The 12,258-nt window shown below is 43.3% G+C and overlaps 1 protein-coding gene across 1 annotated transcript; it reads right to left on the minus strand.

The window, feature by feature from the left end:
- Positions 1–7,265: 7,265 nt before the first annotated feature.
- Positions 7,266–11,588, minus strand: atf3 (activating transcription factor 3). Its single transcript, XM_031751563.2, has 4 exons — positions 11,441–11,588; positions 9,939–10,197; positions 9,706–9,813; positions 7,266–9,534 (listed from the first exon to the last, which is right to left on the minus strand). Exons 2-4 carry the CDS (start codon positions 10,194–10,196, stop codon positions 9,232–9,234), a joined length of 669 nt encoding a protein of 222 aa, XP_031607423.1. The 5' UTR covers position 10,197; positions 11,441–11,588; the 3' UTR covers positions 7,266–9,231.
- Between the last annotated feature and the right edge of the window lie 670 nt (positions 11,589–12,258).

Genomic DNA, 12,258 nt, shown 5'->3' on the forward strand with positions numbered 1-12,258 from the left:
AAGGAGACTAGCGACAGCTCCCGGGCCTGGCAGATCCCCCAAAGAAGGCATCCCCTAGAAGCAGTAATAACTGTGCGATACGAAGGTCGAAGATGTCAGCGGAATAATTTGATTTTCGATTCGACTTATTTATACGGCACCGAGCCACAGTGACAGACGACTCGAGACCCTGCAATGATATCTAGAGGAAAACCCAACAATCATATGACCCCCTATGAGCAAGCGCTTTGGCGACAGTGGGAAGGAAAAACTCCCTTTTAACAGAAAGAAACCTCTGGCAGAACCGGGTTCAGGGAGGGGCAGCCATCTGCCGCGACCGGTTGGGGAGAAGGAGAACAGGACAAAGACAAGGACAGAGATAGGGAACGATGTTCCGTGGTGTGGATTGGATGAGCTTGGACAATTAGGAAGGAATGGCGGGAGAAGAGATCAAAGGAAGTTGCAAACAACGGAAATCTTAATAGATGAATGAGGGGAACCCTCGATCGGGTAGCGACGTCGTTCGACTTTGAACTGAAGCTCTGACAGAGAAGAATGGTGGATTTGAGATTTGAGGTAGGGCTTGGTGACTCGAAAAGCTTGTGAGCTTGTGTTTGAGTAGAAGATGAAGAGGGGGTGCTTAGCTGGTTAAGTACTTCAGATAAGGTAGCGTTAACGATTGAGTTGATTTCTGATTGAACAAAAGTGACAGCAGCAGCTTGGGAAGCGTTGATGAATTGAAAGACTGATTAGAGGAAAATAATCTCCATAATAATAACCCCCAAAATCGTCCGAGAGCAGAGTGCGAGTTCACTGGACTTTGTGGGAGATGATAAGCCGTTTAGACGCAGTCAGAACCGTGAGTCAACTTAGAGAGTGGTCTCGAATGATTGTGTCGAGGGTGGATGCCTGATGATGCTAGTGAAAGCACATGAGAAGTGAAGGGACGCCATGAAGAATTATGCGCACGGCGCAGTTTGGATGTCTTAAAAGGAGCGAAAGAGGAAAGAATCTGGCATCCCGGCGCCTTTGCGAAGGCAGGAAAGGTGGCAGCGAAACTGGCATCTCGGTGCCAGATCGGTTTGCTGCTACATCTTGTGGAAGACTGGATGAAACAGAGAAACTGGCATCCTGGAGAGAGGAATTATTATTTTTTTTTTTGCATGCAAGTGATTGATGACAGAAGCTGCCAATCCAATACCGGAAGGGGGAGCTGCTTAGGGAACGGAACCTGGCATCTCGGGGCAAAGAGCTTTTTCTGCATTGCAAATAGGGAATAGAGACACGGAACCTGCCGTTTTGGTGCCGAAAGGAACGTCTGCAGCTTAGCATGTGAGGGCTAGATGCAGAGAACCTGGCATCCTGGCGGTAGAAGGATTCACTGCTGCAGTGCTGTGATAAATGCAGAGAAACTGGCAACTCTATATTAGAAAGCGTGCTGCTGTGTTTGCGAATGAGGGATAAAGAAGAACCAGACATCTCGGTGCCAAGCTTGATATTGCATTCGTAAAGGAGGGACAGAGGAAGAGAAGCTGGCATCCCGGTGCCAACGCTTGCTATTGCATTTGCGTAGGTGCATAGAGGAAGAGAACCTGGCATCTCGGTGCCAGAGGGGTTTACTACTGCTTTGCAATAACGGATGCAGAGAAACTGGCAATGTGGTGGAAGAAGTTTGCTGCTGCGATTACAAATGGTGGATATAGAAGGAACCAGCTAGAAGGTGCTTTAGCCATGATAGATGGACAGGAACTGGCAACCCAGGGGTAAGAAGCTTGTCACTGCGGTTTGCACATGGCAGGTATAGCAAGAACCTGACACCACTGTGCTAGAAGGGTTTGCCGCCTGCTTGCAATGATAGATTCTGAGAAACTGGCAGTTCAGTAGTAGGGAAGCTAGATGCTGCATGCGAATGGGGGATGAAGGAAAACCTGGCAACCCGGTGCCTTTTTATTTATTTTGTCTATGTAGAGAACTGCCAACCCGATGGTAGAAAAGCTGCCGCTGCTACTTTTGCGAATGAGGGATAAAGGAACCTGACAACCCAGGACTGACGTTTGCTGCAGAGTTTAGCTGAGGAGAGATGAGAAGCTGGGATCCTGGCAAGTCGGTGCCGAGGTTTGCTGCAGAATTTTGCGAAGGACGAATGAGTTGCTGAGAACCTCACAACCTGGTGCCGACGTATGCTGCAGAGTTTAGCCGAGGAGGGATGAGAGGCTGGGAACCTGGCAACTCGGTGCCGAGGTTTGCTGCAGAATTTTGTGAAGGAGGGATGAGTGGCTGAGAGCATGGCAACGCGGTGCTGAAGCATGCTGCACATACTACAGAGGGATGGTGTCATGAATCGGCTGTGTGGCAGACAGGAGTAGGACCCAAAGTGCAGGATACTCAGACAGAGGAGTAAACTCAAAAGCCTGCTTTATTGCAGTCACAGAAAAAACTCCATAAACAAAGAACTTGCAAAAACAAAACTGGAAACTAATACTAAACACTAAGAAACCTGGTGACGAGGAGCACAGAGGAAGAAAATCACACAGCATGAGGGGACGACACAACAGAGAACAAAGGAGAACACAGGGCTAATATACACAGGGGAATAATCAGGGAATGGGAAACAGGAGGGAGACACAGCTAGGAGAAATTAGACTAATGAGACGGGAGAAGTAAAACTGAACACACTGACATTAGACTGGAACTATCAAAATAAAACAGAAAACACGAAACAAATCACAAAGACGCAGACTTGACACTGAGAAGCAGACTGAAAGAATACAACACATGGAACCCAGGGACAACAGAGACTTAAAGAAGAATTAAAATCAAACTAAACTCATGACCAGAACCAAACTGAAACATTGATTTATAATACTCGTCAAAACAGGATAGCTAAAGAATCAGATATAAATCATAATAAAGAAAAACACCAAAACATAAGAAACAGAAAATGCTGTTTCAAAATGACCCAGAACCATGACAGATGGAGTACTGACAACTCTGTGCCCCCCCCTTTTTTTTTTCTTTTCTTAACTATGCTGAGAAACTGGCAACCCGATGGTCAAAAAGCTTGTTGCTGCTTTTGCGAATGAGGGAGAAAGGACCCTGGCAATCCGGTGCCAAGGTTAGCTGCAGAATTTGCAAGGCAAGGGGGGGGGGGAGATGAGTGGCTGAGCGCCTGGCAACCTGGTGCCGATGTTTGCTGCAGAGTTTAGCCGAGGAGGGATGAGAGGCCGGGAACCTGGCAACTCGGTGCCGAGGTTTGCTGCGGAGTTTAGCAGAGGGATGAGTGGCTGAGAACCTGGCAACTTGGTGCCGAGGTTTGCTGCGGAGTTTAACAGATGAGAGGTGGGGTTTTTGGGGGGGGGGGGTTTGTGTCGTCTTTGCTGAGAGACTGGCAGTACGGTGGCAGGAAGCTTGCTGCTGCATTTGCGAATGGCGGATAGGGAATGACCGGGCATCTAGGTGCCAACTTGCTTAAGTATTTAGCAAAAGGAGGGATGGAATCATCACGACGATGGAGAACAGTAGAGAGTATGGAGCTAGCGACAGATTTCCAGCTTGCATTAAATGGTGTTAGAAGGAAGGAGCACGGAGCTGAGCTTCCCCGTGCTACCTGGCGCTGGCAGGTGGGTGGAGTTACGGTGGAGTTACGAAGTACGCTGTAGTTTCTGCTGTTGGAGCTGCGATTTCTTTGGAAGCGTGGGTTGGGTGCTGACGTCCGTCGGCTTTTCGGCTAACTTGCCCGGCCTGTGACTCTGCTGTGAGTTCTGCTGGCGGGCGACCCCGCTGGTTTTCGCTGAAGAGGCGGGGGGCCGGAGTTACTTCATGATTGGATTTGGCGGAGATGAGACGACTAGATGGATGGGTTAGCAGACCTTATGTCGGGTGGCGAGAAAACTGCTAGGAGGTCGTCAGCATTCGGTTTTTTGGAAGCGCCACCATGACATTCGGTTTGTTTCTGGGATTGCCGGAGGAAAAGCGATGGATGCAGAGCTTGAGTAGTTGTTCGTCTGACGCGCTGAGGGACAAGAGGGCGATTGTACAGAATGGAAGGGTGAATAAAATTACGTTACTCCTGAGAGATGAGCTGTGTTTAAAGGTATTCGCCGAGAATGGACCCTGTTTGCACGTAAACGAGAATGCCACGTAAACAAGAATGAACAGCTTGCAGAACTGGGGGAACCTATATAGATGACAACCGGAAGGAGATGTTTGGAGGCGTGGTCCCGCTCCTGAAATTCCGATACATAATCTCCAATTTGAGAGGATAAAAACATCAAAAATGGACTAAACCCAAGCCAAGAAATGCCTGACATGAGCCCAAACACAGCACAAGGTTAGAAATTTATATATGGGCACAAAGTTTGGATTATTTGCAGTGAAAAGTCCTGAACCTCACCTTAATATCCACACTGAAATCTTAGGCAACCCAAGAGTGATTCTTTACTGATGTCTTCATATGTCTGGAGGCTGGGACACCACCTTTAGGGCTGCAGTGTACAATACACTCAAAGAATGTCGTTATTTCATCACTTCAACAACTAGATTGATAAACGATAAGAGCTGTTACGAAAGTCCTTGAATAATTGACATGTGACCACAAAAAATGCCCCCGAGCTCAACATCAAACAGGTTTGCTTCTCCCTATTAGGATGAAAATGTAAGTTAAGTGTGGGGGGGTTCAGTACTTAGGAAAATTATTAAAATGTCAATATGGAAACAGAGGAGGAAAAGAAACTTGAGAGTAACTGGAATGTTATTTTTGGTTTGTTATGAGTTGTAATTAACATACCAGTGTAAATTAAATCGATGGGCAGGTTTAGACATCACCTTCGGTAAACTGCTGCCCCACCCACTTTTTCTCACGCTGCTTGGTTTATGAGAATCTTACCCACAGGATTCTTCTGAAAATATCACTAACTGAACTCTTTATTTATTTATCATTTTCACTCTTTTGTTCCATGCATGGTTTCCTGAAAAGAGATGACTTGCTCTTTAAGGAGTTTAACAGGAAATCAGAATACTTGTGATAGGAAAGAAGCGAAATGTCATGTCTCCTCTAGGTTCTGGGCAGCTTACCGGAATACTAACTATTGGTACCATGAAACTCACTAGGACAAGTGCAAAGTATTGATTACAGTGATTGTATACCTGGGTGTTTGCTTTCATCCACATTTAGTGACAGCTAGGTGGGGTCAAACCATAGCAGATCTCAGGCTGGCAGACCTGGAACAAATTATTTTCTTTGTGAGTTTTAATGTCCTGATGCAGATGGGTGAGATTTGATGCTTGAAGGCATGAAACTTCTTGTGTAATTACATAATTATCTGTTTATACACTTTCAGTTTGGCGGGATTGTTTAGAACACGTATGTCACGTTTCATCAGAAAGCTCATTTGAATGCAGTTTCATCAGATTAATTCCCTGTTATATCACATCATTCACATCATTCTATGTTGCAACTTAGGCATAACTATGTATAAAAAAAAGATGGGAAACAAATGGATTTGATTTTGCACATTCCGCAAATTGGCTCATGTTTGAACATGCTTGTTTACAGCGTGATGTACTGCACATCTCTTGAGGTCCAGTAGCGATAGGCCAGTGGCCTTATTGGGTGGGTTTGTTGTTACGTGAACTACATATCAGAGCCTTCTTGGACAGATACTGTAGAAAACATCCAGTCATATCTAACAAGGCAGTGTTACCTCACCCTTCTGCCTGCCTCTACCTCTTTGAACAGAACATGTTCAGTCTTGTCCTTCAGCTCCATCACATACACAGTTGCTCTGTGCTTACATGTAGGAATTCTGTAGGAGATTTTTGTAAGCAAACGTTTATGTTGTGAAATCGTTCCACTTGTGGAAAAAAACATGGTGATAGAAGTACAGCAGCTTCCTGGTACCCATCTGGGAATGTAAGCTTTTAAAACCGAGTATCCTTCAAGGAAACTCTGTTATTTTTTCTGATATTCATAACACACTCTTTATTTTAATGAGAGTGGGCCCGGTGCTGATGTAACTGTGTTCCTAAAGTAAAACAGAAGCTCACAGCTGCAGAGTTAGTTTTCTAAAGATCAAGCATGAGTTTTGTTAGCTCTGCTGTTGTCATTTTCAGACGTGGAGAACATGAGACGTACGTGAGCAGGTTAATGGCTACAAAACGAAAATCATTTTTTCAAAATGGATCTGATGCAATCCAAAGCAACTGACCGGTCAACTGCATTGTCAGAAAGTGGTGATTATTGATGATAAGCATTGCAAACATTTGTTTTACAATGTGTTGCATCAGATGGCTCATGTTTTCATAAGTGCAGAAAGTCTATAGGTATAAGATATTGTACAGCTCCAACAGCGAAGGGCAAGGCACTAATATTTCTGTATTTCTGCTCTATTTAGTGTTATCAATGCACTATCACAGCTTTTTTCCACTAGCATCATGTGAGCTCACTGTAGCAATAATCATGTCATAATTTAATTTAAGATTATCATAAGAAATCAGCTACTCAGCCCTCTTCCACTGAACTTCATGGAGCTTGGTTGTAGTGCTACGATCATTGCTGCACGTTTATTAAGCTCTAACCATTATTATTATTATGTACTACTGATATTTTAATAATGATTTTTTTTTTTTGCATTTTTGTCCCAGTTACGTTTCAGATCATCAAACAAAATATAATATTAGAATGAGATAACCAGTCACTAACATCTATCAGTCTAGACAGAGTGACAAAGCCATTGTAAGGCTTTGGGGACCACCATCCATAAAATTAAGACATTTTGGAACTTGATGTATTGATGACTCGTCCAGAAGATCACCAAAAAACAAATAACAGAACAACATCTAAAGAACTGCAGCTCTCACTTGCCTCAGTTAAGGTCAGAGTGCTGTGACTCAATATGAAAGAGACTGAACAGAAATGGCACCAAAAAGAACACAAAGGCCTCACATTTGCCAAATAACATTTTGATGATCCCTAAAACCTTTGGGAAAATGTTCCGTGGACTGTGATGAGGCAAAAGCTGAACTTTGTGGAAGGTTTGAGTCCCGTTACGTCTGGTATGAAACTAACACAGCATTTCATTAAACGACAGCCAAACATGGTGGTGTCAGGGTGACGGTCTGGGACTGCTGTCCTGTTTCACGACCCCCCCAATGGCTTGCTGTAATGATGGAAACATGAATTCTGCTCTCTACCAGAAACTCCTGATGTGAAAAAAATAATAATTATCTCCACATCAGTGCAAATCACATGTACCTGTCCGTTTCCAAAAAAAGGCATCTGACAGGGCTCATTTTCAGTTCACATCTTTAATTATCAAAGTATCAAAATCAAAACAGAGATGAGAAGTAGTTACACAGTGATAGTAGCAGTGCAGTTGTACCTGACATCCTTTATTTATTTCTGCTATGACACAGCTATAGAGAAAAAAAAAAGTCTTCAGTAGTAGAAATAGGCACAATATGAATACATGCACTCAGTGCTCAGTGACTATCTAGTAATGACTAGCATCGGGACAACAGGTGACAAAAGCACTATGACCACAAAGACGCCTGCGTCCCTTTAACAATGTGACTCTCGCACAACACATACAACAATATAAACCTTCTAACAGAGGAATACAACTTCAGTCTACAAAATTCATTATTATAATGTCCTGTCAAAGGAAACCCCTTCTGGTATGTACTCATCCTTTGCTTGGCAGTTTGTACGTCAGAGTTTCAGTTTGATTAGCGATTGGGTAACTGAAGGAGAAGTTAGAGTGTTAGGGTGTCGCTCAGGAAGAAAGGGCTTCTGATCTCATGTTTGGCTTTATTTTACTGCCAAAAAATGACAAACAGCAATCATCGTGCTTCTCAAATTTCTGTTTGCGCAATAAACTGCTTTTTTCCTTGGGCCATTTTTTTACTCTAAACTTTAAAGGTCAGAGAATGGAAAAGGGTGTGCAAGTGAACGACAACTATTTTGGCAATGGGTTTTCAAATAGCGGAAGTTCACGACACACTTAGATTCTAACATGTCACCAAATCTTGCATAACTTCAGAGTAAACTGATGCAGCGCTTCTGATACCTAGCTAATGATATCTAATGAACACAACATCTGGACCAAATGTTTTCAATAAATACATTTTTAAAAAAATAACTTTTGTTTTTGCTCTGTTGAGACCAAAGGAGGCATTGGTGTTTACATACAGCAGCACGTAGTTAATATGCATTTGATACGTTATACAAGACATTGGGTAGAAAACACATCTGTAAAATAACACTTGTGTAGCTTCATCGTCACAGAACAGGTTAAAAAAAAATCCCCTTTGCTTTAAGAGAGAACACAGTGATAAATAAAGTGTCCATTGGGCAACTGTGATTGCCAGAAAATATTGAATTCTTAAGAAAAACAAAACAAAACACTTATCTATACATGTGATTACACTGTCTTTTGTACTAGGCTTTTTTCAGTAAGTGCAGAATTAGAAACCCTGCCTGCAAAGTACATTTCCCTTTTGTGTCTGCTACACTCACAGCAAGGAACCTGACCCGTACTCACGCTTTTGGACGAGTCATCTCGTATTATGTATAACAAAACTGACGTCTACAGCATACCTAGGTCCTGAGTGGTTAGTAGCAGCAGCGTTTTTAGTAATTCACTTTGTATACAGGACAAGCAAACAGGGTTAAAACAGCAACATCCTAACATACAGTAGTCATTTAATAAATATGTAATCTTTGCTGTACACTAAACAGAGACCGCTTCTTTTTAAAGTCAGTGACTTGCATCTGTACACACTCACACTGAATCTCCTTTCTCTCGGGGTGAACTCTTAAATAATGTGCCTTGATCACCTTGAAATCGCGCTTTGGTACAAAAATCAGACCATCGACTATTCAAAATACTAATAAATCAAGAAAAGCTGTTGAATTTTGCTTAAGTGCTTTAGCATCTGTTCTTGGCCCTGACTGTTTAAAATGTTTAAAAAAACGAAACATAATGCAAGTCAAAGTGCTGTCCATCATTTCTCACTCCTGTCCAATCAGCAGCTACGGGTTCAGGGAGTGGAAGGTGCTGAGGTCGCTTTACACCACTCTCTCTTTCTCTAGCAGCATTATGGGCGGCAGGTGAGTGTGAGGAGTCACAGGTGGTGTTTCATTCTCAGGTCATAAGTCTGTATGTGGCAACTCCACCTCCTGCGAAACCAGTCAGTCCTACATCAGCAGCAGGAGATGGAAGAATTGCAAGCCCTAGATAACACTCTGGGAGATCATAAGTGACTGGGGCACTGGACGTGATCGAGAGTCAGAAGTCCTCCGCCGAGAGGCGCTGCTGTGGACGTGGATGCGGATGAGGTGGTGGTGGAGGTGAGGTCGTGGAGTTGTAAGGTGCTCTCCTTGATGTGCTGGATGAAAAGGTTTCGCTCGTCCTCGGGGGTCTGGGGGTTCTGGGCTCGGACGATGCACGTCGGCCGGTGCAGATTGAGCATGTAGACCAGCTGCTGCTTCTGCTGCTTCAGCTCCTCAATCTGAGCTTTTAAGTCGGCATTGATGCTCTCGAGCTTCTCAGACTCCTGCGGAGAAGGATGGAAGAAGGAGACTGTTATTCACCCGAGAAACATAAGCTACTTCTCACTGCAAGCTGGGAATGTTGGGCTTTATAAATTATCTAACTGTGAGGGTGCAAAAAGCTAAGAGTAGGTGCAGAATAACCAATGCTCATATTGATGAAAGTGGAAAACTACCTTCTGGAGTGATTCAGTCTTTTCCTTCTTCTTGTTGCGGCACTTGGCAGCAGCGATTTTGTTTCTCTCCCTCCTCCTTTTCCTCCTTTCATGCTCCTCAGATGTCAACTAAAAAACCAGTGAGAAATATAAACCATTAAGAAAAAAAAAACTCTATATAAAAACAGACACATTACAGAAAACATATCCAAAAATACAGATAACTACATGCTGTAATTCCCCCTCTGCCTTACCTCTCGCTTGACTCCGTTCCTGCATGAAGTTAGCTCGGAGGCTCGATCCGAGCTGGAGCTGGCACCATCAGAACTCATGTCGGTGCTAAGCCCGTTGGACAGCCGCTTGCTCTGGATTGCCAGCCGGAGCTCCTCTTTCACAATGGGTGTGAAGTTGGTGAAGTCGTCCAGGGTGAGTGTGCCTGGAGGGGAGAGGCAGGGAACCAAGGCGGAGCAGCTGATGTCAGCCAGAGAAGGACCCGAGTGCTGAAGCATCATTCTGGAAAAGCAAGAGATGAAGATCGTCAGGTGGGTCAGAAACACTTAATATAATTTAAAAGAGCCCAGAGCTAAAATGTCCTTAGGACAAAAAGTCACTATGAAACCAATGCTGAAAGTCACAAGATAAATAAAGGAGTCATATTTATACTGTCTGGCTCAAACACAAGAAAGTATCTGAATATGTGGCAAGAATAATAAAGGAATTTTCAGATTTTTGCTGAGTAATAAAGACACAAATGTCAGGAGGAAAACCAAAGCTAAGATCGGTTTGTTGGAAGGTCAACATGGCATGTTAAGGAGGACAAACAGATTGTGATGACAAGACAAATGGCTGTGTCATTCAAAACTAAGCAAACATTTGCTTTGTGGAAAACATGCTGTAAAAAAGGCTCATTAATTGGGGAGGTGTGGATGTTTGTTATCTAAACAGAGAAGTGACAAGAGTTGAATTATGGCCATCAGCCAGATAAGAAGTGTTTACATCAGCTCTGAGACCAAAACCAAAACAAGCACATTTATATTATATTCTTATGTTCTCCAGTAATAAATCATTTGCAACGAAGTCATTAATGATAATGGTTTGTATTAGTCTGCACACAGCTGCACCTTCTTAGAATTAAAAAGTTTTAAAAAGTCTTGTTAGCTCTACAAATATTTTACCACCGCCTCCCTCTGTTCCCTTCAGTTTCGTTATTATGTGTTCAGGTAATTATAAAAGAGAATTCTGGCTATTCATGTGTTTGTTTTGGTTTTGTTATTATAGAGTTAGCTCAAAAAAAAGGAAGAAAAAAAGAAGAAACAACGATATTAAAAGTCTCGTCGAAAGCGAGGAAACCAGTGCAAAAATCCGAAATACCTGATTATAAATAAGTTACAAAAAAGTATAACAAAATGCATTCAAGCAGAATTCAAGTAAAACGTCGCATGATGTCAGATTTGAAACAAAAACATCTCAAAAGTTTTTTATAAATACAAAATACGCTAAAATAAAATGAAAAAAAAAAAAAAGAAAAATCGTTAGTGCAAACTGCTCCAAAAAGATGCGCTTGTTTATATATTTTATATTTTCACGCAAAAACACGCGCGGAAGTTTTCGCAGTGTCCCGGGACGGAGCGCACGGAGACACCGGCTCTCTGCGCTTCTCACTGGGATCAAAGAGCGACAACACCGCCTCTCTGCCCCTCACACACACGCTCAAACACCCCAGTCCTCTTCCACCGGAAACAGATCTCCAGCCTACCTGTTAAAGCTGTGAGTGTCCGGATCGGATGAAGTGCGCCGTGAAGAAAGAAACCTTCTCTTATGTCTTTGCGTTTCGCTCTTTCTGTGTCCGCTTCCTGCTCGTTGGCTACGGTTGCTCTTGTGGCCTTTACGTTGCGTCACCTCGCGCTTTTAACTTGGTTGAAGGGGCGGGACACATGACGCAACGCTACTAGAGAGCGAGAGAGAGAGCGCTAGGGTTGGGAGCCTGAGAGTAGGGGGGTGACGTCATCCTATTTTTAGAAGGCTGATCCGGCGATGATGCAATCTAGCAACGCCGAGTGTTCTTCTCTGCCATAACAGGACAGGCGTCCCCCTCCCTCCTCCTCCTCATGTTTTTTCCTCCTCTGCCTCTCGTTCCTCACATTTTCAGCTCTCTTTCCTCATTCTCCTCCTCCTCCTCTCTCTGCTTCCTACCCTCTTCCCACCAACGCTTTATTCCTTTCCCAGTCTTTTAATCTTTTTTCCTTTTTTGTTTTTCATGTTTTGATATTTGTCTCTTTTTTCAACAGTTCATTCATCATCTCTAATCCTCCTTTTTTGGTATAGTTTCTATCTCCCTCCTTTTTTAATCCCCCCCATCAGCTTTGGCCTTTTTAAAAATTTTCCATGATTTACGTCCCAAAATCCCTCTATTCTTTGCCACTTTCACAACATGTTTTTCTCTTATCTTCCCTCCCATCTAATCTCTTTCATCCTATTTCCAGTTGTCTCTTCTCCACCCTTTGCTGTACCTCCTGCACACACATTTCCACTAATCACTTGAATCTTTTTCTCTGTTATTGTCTTGTAAAATGA

The sequence above is a fragment of the Oreochromis aureus genome, linkage group 15, assembly GCF_013358895.1.
Source record: "Oreochromis aureus strain Israel breed Guangdong linkage group 15, ZZ_aureus, whole genome shotgun sequence".
Classification (NCBI taxonomy): Eukaryota; Metazoa; Chordata; class Actinopteri; order Cichliformes; family Cichlidae; genus Oreochromis; species Oreochromis aureus.

What these genes read in the sequence shown, in the direction of transcription:
- atf3 (XM_031751563.2), bottom strand. Translation starts at nt 10,196, where the DNA reads ATGATGCTTCAGCACTCGGGTCCTTCTCTGGCTGACATCAGCTGCTCC. An exon ending in GGAACGGAGTCAAGCGAGAG is followed by an intron (nt 9,814 to 9,938) that starts GTAAGGCAGAGG and finishes CTGGTTTTTTAG; the next exon opens with TTGACATCTGAGGAGCATGA. An exon ending in AGACTGAATCACTCCAGAAG is followed by an intron (nt 9,535 to 9,705) that starts GTAGTTTTCCAC and finishes CCTTCTCCGCAG; the next exon opens with GAGTCTGAGAAGCTCGAGAG.